Source organism: Cucumis melo, chromosome 7, assembly GCF_025177605.1.
Source record: "Cucumis melo cultivar AY chromosome 7, USDA_Cmelo_AY_1.0, whole genome shotgun sequence".
Lineage (NCBI taxonomy): Eukaryota > Viridiplantae > Streptophyta > Magnoliopsida > Cucurbitales > Cucurbitaceae > Cucumis > Cucumis melo.
This window is the reverse complement of record NC_066863.1, coordinates 28,507,747-28,526,272: the sequence shown is the minus strand read 5'-3', so window position 1 is coordinate 28,526,272 and position 18,526 is coordinate 28,507,747. Positions and strand designations below refer to the sequence as shown.

General features: G+C 30.1%; 3 protein-coding genes across 3 annotated transcripts; 1 reads left to right on the top strand and 2 right to left on the bottom strand.

The window, feature by feature from the left end:
- Positions 1-340: 340 nt before the first annotated feature.
- On the bottom strand, positions 341-2,635 carry LOC103494696 (pseudo histidine-containing phosphotransfer protein 6). Its single transcript, XM_008456002.3, has 5 exons — positions 2,512-2,635; positions 1,449-1,579; positions 1,206-1,349; positions 874-946; positions 341-758 (listed from the first exon to the last, which is right to left on the bottom strand). Exons 1-5 carry the CDS (start codon positions 2,578-2,580, stop codon positions 702-704), a joined length of 474 nt encoding a protein of 157 aa, XP_008454224.2. The 5' UTR covers positions 2,581-2,635; the 3' UTR covers positions 341-701.
- Positions 2,636-9,823: 7,188 nt separating this feature from the next.
- LOC103494695 (palmitoyl-monogalactosyldiacylglycerol delta-7 desaturase, chloroplastic-like) lies at positions 9,824-12,317 on the bottom strand. Its single transcript, XM_008456001.3, has 5 exons — positions 11,567-12,317; positions 11,305-11,445; positions 11,079-11,219; positions 10,470-10,576; positions 9,824-10,397 (listed from the first exon to the last, which is right to left on the bottom strand). Exons 1-5 carry the CDS (start codon positions 12,128-12,130, stop codon positions 10,193-10,195), a joined length of 1,158 nt encoding a protein of 385 aa, XP_008454223.2. The 5' UTR covers positions 12,131-12,317; the 3' UTR covers positions 9,824-10,192.
- A 3,899-nt stretch (positions 12,318-16,216) lies between these two features.
- On the top strand, positions 16,217-18,153 carry LOC103494694 (palmitoyl-monogalactosyldiacylglycerol delta-7 desaturase, chloroplastic-like). Its single transcript, XM_008456000.3, has 4 exons — positions 16,217-16,576; positions 16,674-17,021; positions 17,124-17,230; positions 17,649-18,153. The coding sequence occupies exons 1-4, from the start codon at positions 16,217-16,219 to the stop codon at positions 17,866-17,868; spliced, it is 1,035 nt and encodes a 344-aa protein (XP_008454222.2). The 3' UTR covers positions 17,869-18,153.
- Positions 18,154-18,526: the final 373 nt, after the last annotated feature.

Below are 18,526 nucleotides of genomic sequence, written 5' to 3'. Positions count from 1 at the left end.
AACTTTGGTGTCCTACAATTTTGATGAGTAGTATATATAAATTCTCTAATTCTATTTAGGCATCAAAATCTGTATTTTATGATATTTTTCTCTAACGATAAAGTTGTTCTCTCCCTTTGTACTAATAGAAGCAATCAACCCACTGTTAGTCAATCATGTAAAAATCTTTAGGTCAATCTCTTATTGTTCTTTAGTTTTTTGCTTGTCGATTTTGTTTCTATCTTTAACAGACATAGTAAAAGATGTATTCCTAAAGTATTATGAAATTTTATTCTCAAGCTATATGATCATCTGTTTATAATTACTTTTAAGAGTAGAGAAAAAAAAGGAGGCAATAAAATATTGTCAAACTTGATGAGGATATCATTAGTTTCATTCTAATGTTACAACCAAGCAACTAAAGTAAACTCAACCCAAAACCAAGAAGAAAACAAAAAGCAAATAAAGAGAAAAGAATTTTAACTCTACAAAATAAAAAAAAAATAAAAGAAAAAAAGGGTAAAGAAAAGAAGTTTCAATGGAAGAGAAAAAGTAGGGTTTTCCAATGGGCCATCCCCATTGTTCTTTTTTTGGAAACAGAAGAGAGCTTTCTTTCTTTTTAGTCTTCTCTCCCAAATCAAACTCTTTCTTTTTTCTATTTCTCTCATTACAATCACTTCTTAGTTCTTCTTTTTTTCCTTTTTGTTTTTCCTTTTTCCATTTCAATTCTGCTGCATTGGGTACCTAACTCCTGCTCCCAAAACTCTTTGCTGCTCTATCTGCATCACATGCAAATTACCAAAAAAAAAAAAGAACTTTATCATTACAAAAAAGCTGCCTCTTTTCTCTAAGACTTTTAATCATAATTTTAATCAATCATTTTCTTTAATTCACCTGAAACAGCTCATGAAGTTTGCTCTTTAAATAGCAATACTCGTGTTCAAGAACTTCCAATGCTCTCAAACAACTACACACAAAAAAGAAAAAAGAATACCCATGTTAATTTAATAAAGAATAGTTCATATATATAGCATTTTAAATTTTCTATAACCCATTTGCTTAACTTAACATGGTATAACCACAATTTTAGGTCAGAATCTAGGGGTTTGTATTGTACTATTGTCCTTGTGTGTTGTTGAGTATCTCAAAAAAGGTTAGGAAAAAAAGTGTAAATTTGGATGATGAAAAATAATTTAAAAAAATGGGTAATATATTAATGAATTTACCCAGCCCGGTTGTTTTGTTCGGAATTGGCTCGAAATGCAATGCAAACATTTCTGACTCTGTTGGCTCCAATGCTTGAGCTACTTCCCATCAATTGATTCAAGTGGTTTCCCATTTTCTTGTAATCTGTTAAATCTCTCTCTATTCTGTCCAATCCAATCGAATACTTTAACCAGTAATTATCAACAACAACAAGTCGCTGTTTTTCTTTGAAATTGAGTGAGGGATTAGACAACATCACTTACAATAATGCTCTGAGGTTTTTCAACAGTCTCTCTGATTCTTGAAAGTAAATGTTGACAACTTCTGATACAAAATTTGGAGAGCTCTCATCTTGGAGTTGTTGTAGCTGTAAGAATTGTTCGTCCAATACTCCCTACGTTAAGAATAAGAATAAATAAAAAAATCGATACTATAGATCAATAGTAGTAGAATTCACTTTTTTTTTTCTCTCTCTACTTAGAGTTTTGAAATTCAATCTAATAGTTTAATTACTGAAATGTGTAATATTAGAGTTCTGATTGATTGATTGAGGATAAACTTCTAGGGTTTAGTGTCAGTTTAAGACCTTTCAACATATCTATACTAAATGATTACCCAATAGGAAAGTTACTATTTTGTTGCAAACTAATACGTTTGGTAATAATTTTGTTTTTAATTTCATGTTTTTTTAAATTTATGCTTGCTTTCTTTTGAAATTTCAATTACAGTTTTAAATTTCAAACAAAAGCAAACTTTTTTAAGTTAATGAATTTATAATAATAAGCTCAATTTTTAAAATCTAAAAAACAAAAAATCATTAGACCCTCTTTTCTTCTAAAAGAAAAAAAGAAAAAAAGAAAAACTAAATACATGTAACAAAAACTTAAGCATACCCATTTGATTCATACATTTTAGTTTTCAGATTCTTATATCTTATCACAACATACGAAATTATTATTTAAATTTTTCAAAAACCAAAAAACATAAAATTTTCAAAACAGCACTTTTTCTTAATTACTCTCCAAACTCGATTTGAATTTCAAAACCATTCCAAAAAATAAATAACCCTAAAAGAAGAATTAGTGTTTATAAATCAAATCTTCAAAAACTCATTAAAAAAAGAAAACCAAATAATTATCAAATAACCAAGTGGAAAACAAAAATATGGTTAAAGAAATGAAACAAAACTGACACATTAAACTAAACTCTTCAACACACAACACCCTCATCACCCAAAAACTTGATTCTTAAAAAAAAAAAAAAACAAGAAATACAAAAGTGAAGAAGAAGAAGAAGAAGAAGAAGAAGAAGAAGAAGAAGAATTACTTGGTGAAAGAGTAAGGCAAGTAATCGATTCATATCGGCTCGCAACCTATCGGCCCGGAAGCCAAGCATCCACACAGGCACACCCGTTTTGGCTGATAGTTTTACCAACTGATAATTACTATTAATCCCCTTTAATTTCCCTGCCATCAACAACATTCCACAAAAACCCTATTTAAACCCAATGCTCAACCCTAATCCACATCCTTTATCAGGTACACTATCCAATCATTTCCCTACACGTGTAACAAACACATTTTCGTGATTAAGAAAGCTAAATAAAAATGGAATGAATGAAAGGCGTGCTGAGTTTTGGGACTTGTTCGAGGTAAGAATGTGGGGTATCAACTAGACAAACAAAAAAAGAAAAGAAAAGAACAACTTTAAGAAGAAAGAGTAAAAATTACCTGGTGAGCCAGTACCCAGTAAACAAGCGTGCTGTCAGAAGGAAACGGCGGGGGGGAAATAACACAGTTTCTATTACCCGACACTTACTCTGCAGCCGGTTGCCTGTCAGGTAAATGTGTCAAAAACCAAAAACACAAAAACACACATGGGTGTGTGTCAAAGTGAAAGTGAAAGAGGGGTTTTAGTAGATTGTTAAAGCCCAAAACTTTTTGGTTTGTTTTTCTTTTGTTGCCCACTTTTTCTTTTGTATTGGGAAAATGGTTTTTCTTTTTTTGGAGTTTGGGGATTTAGGGTTTTTAGTGCCCTCCATAAACAAGGTTTGACTCTCTTTATTCTCCCCCCCTTCTCTTTTGTTAGGAGTTTGGGTCTTTTTTTTTTCTGGGTGGTTTGTTATTTTAGAGGTTGGATTGACTGAATAATCTTTACATGTTTGAAATTATAGATTCTTGAAATTAGTAGTGTTTGATATCTTTTGATAATTTAGATAATTATGTTTGTTTTGAAAGAATATTTCTTTAGATAATGAAAAACAGCTTGTTTTGTAGATTTTTTACACGGAAATGTCTCAAGGATGCTTTTACGGCTATGCATTAATTTATCATAATTTGAACTTACATAATATATTTGTTTTTGTCCATTTGAATAATTTAGTTTTAGATTAATAAAATTTATATATTTTATATGTTATTTTTTGGATTTTTTAGAAAATAGAAAAAAATAAAACAAACTATCTACATTTAATAGGAAAATACTACTAAAAGACAAAATTCATTATACATGATTTTTTTATAAAATATAAGTGATATTTTTTTTGTATTTTTCTTATTTTGTCAACAAAATAATATTTTTTAATTTAAGACATTTTTTTAAAATAGAAAAATGTTGAAAATATTTACAAAATATAGCAAATTTTCACAATATTGATAGAAGCTGAAATTTTGTTATATTTTGATTCATTTTTTCATATTTAAAGGTGTCCAAAATAAATAGTAGTATAAATTTGGATATGAATATCTCACTAAAAAAATAAAAAACAACTACTATAAATTTGGTTGATAGCATTTATTTTAATTATATAATGTAAATAATTTAAGAAGAGATCGATACATATGTGATAATTTGGAAAACTCACGTTTAAGAAGAACATCTAACACTCTTCATATGTTCAAGAATCTCTAGATGTCAAGACATCTTACAATATTGCAAAATTGACACGATAATAGAAATGCTTACTCCATGAGTATCTAGGATATTCCTGAAACAAACGATTCCTTTTAATGTTTTTTTTCCCTTCTTTTATGATGGTGGATATAAAACTCAGTAGATAAGATATAAATTTTATTATAAAATTCGTCGATGATCGTTGGATCCAGCTCCACGTTGGAAAAGCTACGTTCAAGATCTCATAATGTTTGTATGAAAAAAGGACTACTCCTTTTGTTATCAAATAATTTTAAGATCATGTAAATAACCTTATACTGTAAAATAATTATTTGATCTCTACTATTGTGATCATATGATTGTTGGTTAATAATGGTTAGATGCAAATTCAAAAATAATCTTAAGAATGGCTTTTGGAAATATGCACCGTCTTGGGTGCTTGTTTTGAAAAATAGAGTTTGTTTGTATAGTAAAGGACAAGAAACGGTGCCCTTCGAAACTTTCAAGAAATTAAAGTTTACCTTCTATTATATATTTTTTTCCTTTCAATTTTACAAAGTATATATATAATTAAATAAACCACCTTCTTGTCAAAGCTATAACCATAATATTAATGTTTTCAATCAACTACATCCATACTTTTAAGTTTTTACGGGCTTGATATTGATATATGGGATGATTTGACATTTTTAGTATATCTTAGAAAAGTCTACGAAAAAGTATCAAAGTGTAACCGTTTTGATATTTTTAATATGTACGAATGATATATATGATAGTCCAATATCTAAATATTTTGATTCGTTTTTCAAAATATTTCAAAAACAACCCAAATATTTCCTTAATAGAACAATTTATTTTTCAGAATTTGTTTTTTCTTATAATGTTTTCAGATATATACATGGAAATCAATATTTTCATCTCTATATTTTGATGGACATGAATATTATAAAACTAATTTTATTTATTTATCTATTTATTTTAGTTGAACGAAGAGTAATATATGTGTATATATATATTTTCAACTGTGTAAGTGGTGGATTTTCCGGTGGTTTGAGAGGTAGGTCGGTGGAGGAGGTAACCTCCATTTGAGAATATGGGTTCTGTGGTGCCAGACAAAACCCATATTCTATCCTTTCTTGTAATTTTTTACCATTATGGATGGGAGGAGTTTTGGGTTGTCTGTTTGCTGTTGTGTTAAAAAATATTCATTTTTAAAAGGATGTAGCACGAATACTTATCAAGTGATCAACAAATTTACTACCATATTTACGTTTAAATCTGTTTAACTATACAGTTTTAATAGAGTCTGGTGCATTAGGTGTGGGTGATTCGTGCTGATGTAAATTAATATCACACTCCGACTTGTTTTTAAAAAAGTCCACTTTTATTTGTTTTTCATTCATGCAATTAATTAAATTTGTTTGATGTCAAATTTTAGGCCAATAGTAAAATTGTTTGAAGAGGAGAAGAACGTGATCTACAGAAAAAGAAACATGTTGTATACGAGTTGTGGTGCTTGTTAAATACACACTCCAATGCCTAAGTTAGATAATGAAAGAATGTGAAAGTTAGACAGGGTCTGAGAGTTGGACTTGGCCAGTTACCTCCTATGAAGTCAATAAAAAGTTATAGACACATTTTATTTTGAATTTTGAAAAATATATATAAAAAATGATTTCCTTCTTTAAATATTGTATAAAACCATTTTAAATGTTTCATCTATATATAAAAAAACTGAATGCCAAAATATACTTTATATCAAAATTAAAAACAAAAAAGAGGGAGAGAGAGAGAGAGAGAGAGAGAAAGAGTAAAAGAGAGATGATGATGGTGAAAAGGGGTTTAATTAAGTTTTAAGTTTTCAAAGAACATAGTTGTGATGATGGGCACTTCATTTTTACACTCTCTTCAGTGACATTATTTGAACAATCACTGAATTACAGGTTGATAGAATAATAATAACACCATTCATTTCCCTTTCTTCTAAGTTTCCTGATGTGAACTGTTTTTCTTATACATTATTTTAATAAATTTTTCTTATCTTTGGATAATAAACACACACACATATATCTATATCAAAGGTTTGTTTGCTGGCTGGTTTTATTACAATTTATTTCCACAGTTTTCGTGTTTTAAGGAATATTGTTAGATACATTCTAAATTCCAAAAAAAAAAAAAAAACATGTTTGTACAAAATCATATCACACACAAAATATTTAGGTTATTTTGAGATGTATCACTTTTTTTCATCTCACCAAAATCTCTATTCACACCATTTTTTTTCTTAAAATAATAAGGGATAGTTGCAAATATAATAATTATATTTAAAATAATTAAGTATATAGCAATGTTTTAAAAAAATTACAAATATATGAAAATTTGTCAAAATCTATCAATGATAGGAGTTTATCACTAATAGAACATGTAGCAAATGTTGGTCTATCACTGATAAACCATAGGAGTTTATCAACGATAGAAGTCTATCACTAATAGATTTTGCTATATTTACAATTTTTTTTAAAATAATGTTACATAATTAATAATTATTCTAAAAATTGCTATCCATTCTAATTACCCAAATAATAAATATTTTGTTAACGTTGTGTGTATTTTTTTTTTATTATTGAAAACGATGTACATACAAATAATCAGTGTAGCTTAGGTTGCAATTCAAGAATTACTTACACAATTCTATAAGTGCGTTTTAAAGCTTGATTTGAAATACCTATAAACTTAAAGTTTAAAAAAAAAATAAGAAAAATAGTTTTATCCAATTGAAGTCTACATCTTTATTTCACAATAGTAAGAGAATAAATTTGTCACATTATTATTAAAGGAGATTGAATTATATATCGACTTTGAGAATGATAATTGAGGTAACTTTTACCACTTAACCATGTTTTTGAACATTTTTTTAAAGTCTAAAAGTTATATTATTAATAAGATGATATATAGTATAGTATAATATGTGAGGATAAGAAACATGGTGTCTTTGTCGAGAGAGAGAGAGAGAGAGAGAGAGAGAGAGAGAGAGAGGACAAAGGACTGAGAAAGAGCATGAAGTATAAGAAAGGTGATAATGATTCAATCAAAATATTAAAAGAATGATAGGTAGGGTTTGAATGAATGTAAGGAAGCAAATGATGGTTTAATTAAATTATGTAGTAAAAAGAATATATTTAATTATTAATATTATTAAAAATGAAAAGTAGGTATAAAAAGAAGTACTTTTTGGAATGTAGATAATTTATTTATTTAAAGGAATAAAGTAGGGTTTAGGAGGAGAGCATAACTGGGATTATGGGTTAAGAAATAATTTAATTAAAGAGTAGTGTGTTTTGTTGGTGAAGGCATGTTTCATTTCTTAATAATTACCTCGACTTACTCGTAAACCAAAATGCATGCTTCTTACATATATGCTGTCGTCACCCCCCCAATATATAATACACATTTCATTTCTCCCATTCTTCCTCTAATTCATCAATTTTTTTTTTTTTATATATTCTTTTCGAATTTAATTTCTTCCCCATTTTTTTCATGTTTCCAAAGGTTACCTTTTATGTTTTCCTTTTTTCTTTTCCCTTGAACAAAAAGTTTTTAACGTATGTGTAATTATTATTGAGATTTGTGAATTTTTCTAACTCCGAATTGTTTTTGTTTTCAATGTTTTTTCGGTGAAAGAATGAGTTATTACTTTTTTTATTCTCTCATTTTGTTGAACTATATTTATTTTAGTAGAAGAATGTGATATTTTTTGGTTGATGCTTACAATTGTTTAAGATACTATCAATAATACTTATTTTCAAAATGATCGTAGCAATAATTTATGTTTGTATACATGCGAAAAGTTCTAAGGTGACATTATATATACTTAGTAGCTTTGTGGTGTTCTAAATCCACTTTTTTCTTTTTCTTTTTTAACTATATATGATTAAGCTTAATTTAAAGGCTTACTTTAGCCTATTTGTTTATACTAAACTTTTGAGTTTCTCACTAAATTATTTTAGTTATTAAAGTGCCGATGGGGTATTAAAGATGAGTTAATTGAGATATATGGTTGCATTATTGATCCCATACTTCGTAGATTTGTTAAAAAAAGATAGCTTTTTATCATAAACTTCAAGTTTAGAGGTTGGATCCTCCACCTTGATAAGATTAGATTAACGACAAAAAAAAAAAAAAAAAGAAAGAAAGAAAAAAGAAAAAGAACAAAAGTACAATGTTGTTTATTTTCAACGTTGTTTCAATATTTTTTCACACTTTTGGTTTGTGAGTGTATAGATTACTAACTTTTTATAGTAGACTAACTTATCAATTAAGCTACTGATATTAATTAACTGATGCTTTAATGCTCTCTCAATTTTTTTTTAAAATTATTTTGCTTATAGACTTTAATATAACTATATATATATATATATATATATATATATATACACACACATATATATATGAGAGCTTATTCTCTTGATTAAGTTATTTTTTTTTTTTATTGATGTGGTTCTAGAAGGGAACAGTTTTGCACATATACTGGTTTGAAAGATTTCTTTAATTATATGTTTAATTACTTTGGATCTTTTAATTAGTAAACTTCTTATCAATTAATTTTTTAAACAGCATATATGTAAAATATTATTTTTTAAGTTAAATTACAACTTTAATATTTAAACTTTAGAAAATGCATCTCTATGAAAACATATGAAATTTATAAAGTAGTAGCATATTGAAATCTCAATTTTTTTCTACCAATATCCATCGAATCTAAAAATCTAATAAGTTCTTCGCACATAATTTAAAACTTTAAACATTCTTAAACTTTACAAAAGAGATGACGACAACAAGGAACAAAAGTTGTACTGTCTCTTAAAATTTTAAAACAGAAGTTAATTGACAAGAAGAGCTTTGACTAATCTGACATATGCATGGAATTGAGTATAAGAGGCTTTGGATTTAAATTCCACTAAATTTTGTAATACTTTAGCTCTATTTTCTTCCCAATGGTCGATTTTACCTTGAAACCTATAAAATAGTCAAATTGAGATGTAGAAAATTATAGAACGATCTTAAATCAAACGGGCTTATATAACACATTTTCGGTGCTATCAATTTATTTTATTGTATGTTAAGTGTAAACAAAGTTTCTCACATGGGTTACGGTAAAAAATAAAAAATATTCATAGGTTAATATGGATAATTAAGGACAATTATCTCAATCGTTCTAATAACTTTTTGATTGTTCCAAAAAACATAATATACCTTTTAATGATCCGAATTCTGATCGTGCACGGAAGACACACACAACACTTCAACAACGTCATAAATATTTGTTTCACTCAAAGTGTACTGAAAATAGCCAACTTTTTTTTTGGTTTTTCTTCCCAACTTCTTCTGTTTTTGAGCATTTGGTTTTGTACATCAAATGGAGGTACTCATTCTTCTTAACCGTTAGGTCGATGAGGAACAAAAAGTACTCAGTCTAGCTTAGGATTCACGATTCTTCTAGATATTGTAACTTGTAAGATTTATATCTATTCATCAGTTCCATGATTTATCTTTGAGTTTTATAAATGAGTTTAAAATTTCAATGTTGAAGAAAATGACATAGATCTAACTGTGTAAAAAAATATCAACGTTGTATCGATGTTCATGAATATTTATATTAAAAAAACTATAATATAAACACACACAAATAAGTATTTCTGAAAGAAAAGGAATTTAAACAGTAACAAAAGCCATATGCGAATCAAAATTTTAACTAAGCCAAAATCTAAGGATATATATAAGTTTTTCAAATTCAAACATCAATTGTTTTCATATAGAACAACTAAACGTATAACTTACAAGTTTTCGTATAGAACAACCAAACGAATCCGAACTGTATTGAATCAAAATTCATAAAAAAAAAGGGGAGAAAAAGACTTTCTCTAATTAAATTAGTGAATAAATCATATGCTATGTGAAGTTGAGGGCAGAGAGAACAATCCCAATGTCTCCCAATTGATCTCTTTCTATATACTTTAGCCTTCAGAAACCATTTAAATCTCAAGATGAGAAGACATATAGTTTTTGGAACTGAAGATTTGCTTACAAAAAAAGGTTTTAGTATAATATCTTTATATCATGTGGTGTTGATGATGGCCAATTTTTCTTTCTGAAGTTGTGTTGGTATCTTCACATCTGTGGCCAAACCAAGAGCTTGAAGAAGCCGAACAACGTACCATGTCATGTCGAGTTGCCACCACTCTAGGCCATGTCGGGCTGAGAACTCGAATGCGTGGTGGTTGTTGTGCCATCCCTCTCCAAATGCAAGCAACGCCACCCACCTTCGCCAATAAACATATTAATCAATGCTATCGTTGTTAGATAAAAGAGGAGTATGGAAAGTTATAAGTTACCAATTGTTCTTAGATAAATCTCCTGTTTTCCAAGCTTGATTTCCCCATACATGGCAAGCTGAATTCACCAGCCAAGTGATATGGTAAACCCACACTATTCTCACACCCTGTTATTAAGAATCACAACACAAGTTCAAAATTTAACCTAAATATCCTTCCAGTCTAAACTTTGCTATATAACATATCTGATAATACTATAGGTCTGGTTACTGTATTTACATCTGCCCTACTCATCTTTTTAGGTCTCATGCTCTACTAGTCATTCGATGGATCATGGAGATTCACAAAAGCCCACAAAGCCCATATGGGTAGCCCAATCCATAGCCCACTTTCAAACCCAAGTCAACTCTTTTTTTTTTCTTTTTTCATTGAAAAAGACAATTGAATTAAGAGTGTTTAAAGTTTAAACTTAGCTTATATTAATTGGCTCTTTCATTCCAAGTGTCAAATCAAATGTATATTTATTTACTCCTATATTGTGACTACTTGGCCTAATATCCTTTAATAAACACATGGATTTAAGAAAGGTAGAAGTAACCCAAAACCAAAAAACAACCAAATTACCAAAAATCAATAACATCAAAAGGGAAATAAGTAATCCAAACTTACCATTCCCCAAACAATGAAAGGGAATCCACCCATTGTGTAGAGCAAAGCAGCAAGAGCAATTGGATGGAGAAGATAAGTAGTTTGAATGAACTTGTAAAATGGTTGCTTTTGCAAATCCCCAACATTGTTTGGCTCTCCACACTAACCAAAAAAAACCCCAAATTAGAACTTAAAACACATCAACTTTTTTTTGGGTAAAATTCAAGCCATTGCATTGAATTCTCACCCTCTCAACCACAGAATTAGTATCAAACAACCAACTCATATGACTAAACCAAAAGCCTTCAATTGGACTATGTGGATCTCTTTCGGAATCGCAAAACTGATGATGATATCTATGCGTACTAACCCAATCGATCGGATTGCCCTGCAAGGAATATCAAAATAACCCAAATGGAGTAAGAAACAGAGCATACTTTTAACAAAACCTAAAAACAGGGGAAGAACAGGGGATTCTTTTTTTTTTTTTTGGTTTTTAATTTAAGAACCTGAAGGGCTTGAACTCCACAATAAGCGAAGAGATATTCGAGCCATTTAGGAAGTTTAAAGCTCCGATGAGAGAGATTGCGATGAAATGAAAGGGTAATGCCGAAAAGACCAGAGATTATATATAGAGAGATCGCCACCCAAAATGCAGCCCAATTGAATTGAAAAGGAGCAAAAAGTGTAAGTAAATGCGTCGCCACCACCACTCCCGCCGTTCCGATATCTAACGACGTCCATTTCCTTCCCCAAAACACTTCCCTCCGCCGCTTCACCACTACGTCCGACAACAAAATCCTCCTCCCATCCACACCCGACGCCAGTGGTGGTGGCAACGACTCTGGCTCAAATGCCTCCGTCGGCGATGAAATTGCTCTGTTTTGGATATGAATTGGGGAATTCAACCTCAGGGATATGAAATTTCGAGGACCCACAAAATTAAAGGGTAATTGCTCATGGGGAATGGATGGAAAATTGAGGGCGGGGAGGCGTTGACGGTGGATTGAGGGGCGGAGAGATGGGAAGCGGTGGAATTTAGAATGGGAGGGTGGAGGATTGAGAAGAGCCATAGGGGGGGAAAGAAAAAGGCAGCCGACTCTGAAGAATTGAAGTGATTGCGTTGTGGGGATTTATAAATGGAAGGGGAAAATATTGTCGGTTTGTGAATGAATTTATGAGGTGATTTTGCGTTCAAATTTGGTTGTGGTTTGTGTTTGTTTTCGAAAGAAAAGGAAAGGGTTAAAAGAGAGAAGAGATAAGGCAGAAATGGAATAATGTGATTTCGGTGTTTTGTAAGTGAAATTTGAACCAGATATTTCGATTTCTTTAAGATAAACCCCCCCCCCCCCCCCAAAATGAAAAAAAATAAAATAAAAATGAAACCCAGTTTTTATTTTTCTTTTTTCTTTCATGGTTTGTTCTGAAATTGTTCAAAAGCATTAATAAAATGGAAGGAAGATATTTCACTTTCGAGATGACTTTCTTTGTTCTCTTATTATGTCTCTCTCTCTCTCACGCAACGAACCCAAAACTCTTGTTGACAGACACCATGCTAATGGATTTTTTTTCTCTTCTTCTTTGGTTCGTCAAAATTATATAATGTACTTTCTAACTCATATCTTAAAGCTATTGTTTCAAAGCTTGGATTTGATTGTTAAAAAGACCGATTTTAAGGGTTAGATGATCCTTATTTTTTAAAAAAATGTCAAATACTGCTTTGTTTGGTGATGTTATTATTGCTTGAAATTATAACATTATTTTTAAAATATTGATTTAGGTTTTCTTTTACCATCTTCTCCGGCCAGCTGCTACAGTTTTTTCTCATCTTCCATGCATCTTCTTCTTCTCCAACACCGTGCTACACAAACTGATGGACAAGACAAACACCAACCAAAATGAGTGAGACTGAACGACAATGATGAGAAGAGCAAGATGGAAGACAACAATATATCAATCCTTTGCGAATGACTTTCAGTAATTTCACTTGATTTTAACGTTAATAAAGAGTTATTTGACATCTTTTTCAGAACGTGCGTCATTCCATTTTTCTCAATTTTTTAGGTTATCCATCCGTCCGACGCCTTAAAAAAAAATATTGTTTTCAAATATAGTAAAATAAATCAAAATATTTATAAATATAATACAGTTATATTAAAAAATTTATATATTTATCATTTTAAATAATTTTATTTTCAAACACTTGTTTTTGTTTCTAAAAAATTTCAATAAAGTATTTAATAGATTATTAGATAGGATGGGGGTACAAATTTAAAGAAAATGTTATTCAACTTGATTTTTTTAATTAAGAAAAAGAAGTTTATTTTATAATTACCCTTTTCAAACATTTTTCTTCCTTGGTCTTTTCTATATATATGATCACTCTCCTCTTCTTCTCTCTCTCTCTCAACCATATCTCTATTTATATTTCTCCAAATAAATCTCTCTGGGTTGCCTTTCTTTAGATCACTTTCTCTGTATTTCATCTCAGATAATAATATAAACTCTCATTTCTCTATGGGCTCCCTCGTCAATGGCAACAACATCAATGACCGAACTTGCTGTTTCCTTATCCTCCAGCAATGCACCCCAGTTGAGGGACTAATATTAAATAAAATAGATACCGACTTTTGGTTTTGTTTGGTCATAGTTTCATTTTTGAACTTGTTTGGTTTCACAAAATTTAATATCGAATGATTATTTGAGACACTAGATAAGTTTTTAAAATTAAAAGATAAAAAAGGACGGAAACCTAATTGTATAGAAACTAAACTTATAAGTTGAAGAATTTGCACCATTTCCATGCATTTAGTGCTCTTGAATTTCAAACACATCAATTCGGTCATTTTCACGCATTCCATTTCTCCTTTTTGGCCAACTCAAGAATTAAGTCTATGGTTGATGGGTTCCCTTTTGTCATTTTTTTCTTTCCATCACTTTGTAAAAACGGCTAAGAGATGACGATAATTATGGTCGGTGACACTATGGGGTCAAATTTATGTTAAAACTAAACGTGTTATATTTCATAGGGTTTTCGAAGCTTTTATGGTTTTGTTTATTTTGAAATTTGTTTTTCAATATTGGGTGATGGCCGGTAATACAAATCCATTAAGATAAAACTTGGATCTCATGCACACTTGCTCTTGGTTGCTCGTTCAATACAAGAAGGTTGAATCAGAACTCATTCTGAAGGTTAGATACTGTTATAATTTAAGGCAAAATAGTATACTTTTGGAGTTTGAAGTTGATGTTTATTTGATCTCTAGAATTTCAAAAGATACACTTCAGTTTCTCGGGCGTTAAATGCTTTCGTAAATATCTATTCTTCTTAACTACGTTGCAAAACTATTTGATTAGTTGGAAAATAATATGGAGTGATAGTAGTTTAAAATGTTAAAAATCAAAAGCCCATATCCATAATATTTCTTCAACAATTTCTCCTCTTGTTCATTTTCGCACATTCTTAGATTTCTTCTGCACAAATTATAGATCCTCGTCGTCCCAATTCCTAAACTACAACTTTTCTGTGGGTTAAAAATGCTTTGGAGGTTGATTAATCACATTTCTAGAGCACTTTGTCATCAATTCTTTTCATCTTCTTCCCCTTAAAATGTAGAGGTAAGGTCTATTTATAGAGATTTAATTTTCATGGCCTTATATGGGCTTAGGCTAAAGTTGGGCTCGAGTCCAATCTTTCCTTTTAGTCCAAATTTATGTTATAAGCTTCAATTGGGTTAGGTCCGAGCAATTACCCGAATCATTTATAATTTTCATGACGGACTTGAGTTTCTACTGTGATGAAAAATACGAACTTACTGTACCAAGATTAGAGATTGAAATTAATTGAGAGATTTAAATGGTTTATTTAGTATATTAATTCGCACATATGTTTATAATTAGGGTAAAAAATAGGATAATATTAGAGTAGAAGAGAGAAAAGAGGAGTAGATAGTTACAACAGATTTTAGAATTTGACTAAGTAATAATATTGACTGATCAGTTCAAATATTAATCTCAAACTCTCTACAAAGAGACTAATTCACACTTCAAAACCATTCTTAACAGAATCAGACTTTCACACAGAACACACACTTTCAAAAACAACAAAATTATTGCCTTTCATTACTTAATCAATTCAAACTCTCTCACCTCTTTTTGATCAATAGACAAATACTTAATAAAGAGCCATGCAGATTATGTGTGTGTTTCTTTCAAACACACAAGTAAGCCTTTCTCATTTCTTTGAACCCTAACTCTCTTTCTCCTTTTCTCTCCATAAAGCTTTGGGGAATTCCACATCACTTTAAGGCTGCAATGCATAGACTTCTATTGGGTATGAGTTTTTTTTGTTTCCCCTTTCGTTGGAATTTTAATTTAGGTCAATATTGGTTTTGTGTTTTCGACATATTTTTATTTTGATTATATTATGTTACTTGAGGATGCCTAATTAAGATGCTTTGTATAAGAATATTTTTGAATCTTTTTTTGTTTGATTAGAGTGGGTGCGGTATATAAAGATGGGTGTGCAATGGATCCAAGTAGTGATCGTTTAAAGTTGTAAACATTTTATTAAAATTATCTTTTTTAGGTCGATGACAAGTTTTTGAACTTTAGTGAATATAACTATAGACTTGTGTATTACTTACTTTTTAATGAATAAAACTCATAGAAGTTCACATATTTAACTAGAAAATATACTTATAGTTCAATGACGGTTAATTATGATCATTAATTCGTGACCGAATAAAGTTTGGAACTTTTCATCTTTTTTCACTACATTCAATCACTTTTTTTAGCCATAAATTTGTGACTTGAAAAAATAATCCTGAATTTTAAAAAAAATCAAAATTCCTTTTTAAATGAAATTTTATGACTCATAAAAAATCTCTTCTCTAGCAATTTATGAGTCATAGAAAGTACGATTTGTTGCGGTGATAGTTTGGAGGGATCGCAAGATACTCCTTTTCAACCGAATAAACACATGAACAATAACATTTCTTGGGGTCAGAATTCCTATCAAGTTGTAGTTTTTTGTTCCAATAGGACTCTACGAAAACAAGAATCTATAGATCAAATCAAACTAAGTTAAATTATTTAGATTGACCAAGTTATTATTGCAACTAATATTTTGTTTAATAAATGAGTTATAATTTCAACACATGGCAGCAGAGAAGGAGGTGAAGCCCCATGAAGGACATAAGCCTTTGGTAATGGATAATGAATCAAAAGAAGAAGAACCAAAGGAAATGGTGAAGCCTCCAGTACGATCATTTTGGAGGAGAAAGTGGACAACCTTAGACAAACGTGTTGCTTATATCATTTCATTTGTGCATCTGCTTTGTATTTTTGCACCATTTCAATTCAATTGGTCAGCATTTCGAGTCGCAGTTGCATTAAAAGTCATCACAGGTCTCTTTGGAATGACTATATCCTATCATAGAAATCTTGCTCACAAAAGTTTTCAACTTCCAAAATGGCTCGAATATTTATTTGCTTATTGTGGGGTTCATGCTCTTCAGGTATGATCTTTATTATTTGATTTTATTTCATTTTCATGATATTATATGTATTCACTTTGTTTTTGAAAATTTGTATCGTTTTGTGAACTTGTTTTAGGGTGATCCAATCGACTGGGTGAGTACGCATCGATGCCACCATCAATTCGTTGATACGGAAAAAGACCCGCATAGCCCCATTAATGGATTTTGGATTAGTCACATGATGTGGCTTTTTGATTCCTACACTTTAACCAACAAAGTTTGTCCAAAGTATTCTAGTGATCTTAAAAAGATAGAGAGAAACATGTTTGTGATTTTTACAAAGCATGGGAAACCCGACAACGTTGGTGATTTGGAGAAACAAAGGTTTTATAGATTTATTCACAAAACATATATGCTTCATCATCTTACTCTTGCAATCATACTCTATAACGTTGGAGGACTTCCTTTTTTTATATGGGGAATGGTAATATATTATTAAAGTCACTCCAATGTTTGTTTTGTTTTCAATATCAATTATTGATGAAAAAAAAAAGGCTATAATAAAATTTGTATTTATGTTTTTCAGTGTGTGAGAATCGTAGTAGTTTTCCATTCTACATTTATGGTGAATTCAGTATGCCATATATGGGGAAAGCAACCATGGAGAACTGGAGATTTGTCAAGAAACAATTGGTATATTTTTCTTGTTCTCTACCATATTTCATCATGTGGACAATTATTTATCTTTAGAAGAATAAAATAATTACTATAAGAATACAAGTCTTTTTCTATCCGTCGAGAAAAATAGGTCTTGAAAAGATTCTTTCTAATTGATTCGTTGGGAGACCCTTTAGGCATTATAATTAATAAAATCTAAAATTTTTCTTTTGTTTTAAAATTTTTATTAAGAATTCAAAAGTGTTTCTTACAAAAATATATGAAACCGTATTTTAAAAACGAAAGTAAGTTTTAAAAATAAAATGCTAAAATCAAAATCATTACAAAACAAGATCTCTGTGTCATATATTTTTGCTCTAATTTATATAAATAATAAAACCATATGTGTTTTAACTTGGTATTTACCAAAATATTTTGGTTGTTTTGTTTAAAGGTTGGTGGGTTTGACTTCATTTGGAGAAGGATGGCACAATAACCACCATGCCTTTAGTTATTCAGCTAGGCTTGGGCTTGAATGGTGGCAACTTGATGCTGGGTGGTATGTTATCAAGTTCTTACAAGTCATTGGATTGGCCACTAATGTAAAATTACCCTCTCCATCCCACATGCAAAACCTAGCTGTGGATCATAAACCAAAGGAAAAACTTTTCTAAATTGATATTCGTCATTCAAGATAGTCTTATATGCTTCTACAAAATTGTTTTGGAATGCGGAGAAGATCAAATGATGTCTGTAATCTTCCATGGTTATTTGAAGGATGCTTGATCTTACGTTGCCAGCTGATGTTATGGTTGGATTGTCTAAGTTGTTTGAACTATTAGGACATTTGGTTAAGAAAAACTATGGAAAGTGTTTAGTTTTTGTTGGAGTAATAAAATTAGCGTTATTTTTCTACTTTTGAAATACCATAATTGATTAACACTAATGATTTGTGAATAAGGAGTGAATTCGGAACATCTCTACTAAGTGGACGCCTTTTTAGTACCCGTGATGCACATTTCATGCACTATTATATGAAACCAAGTTTTTTTAATCTATTTAAAGTTCATTAAGATGTTAATACAACTTGTGGGTAACAATTAGACTATGCAAATAAAGATTGGATCATAACAACTTTCTCTAATAAATGGATATACATCTATATATACCCCAACTTGGCCTTTCATTTTCTTTCTTATATGCGGAGATTAGTTGATAGTGTGGGATTTTATTTCTAAATCATATAGCTTGAGTTCGCTTAGTTTTTCTAATATGAAATTCTAAATAGATTGAATATCTACTTGGGTTTTATTGAATATTTTTTCTTTTGGG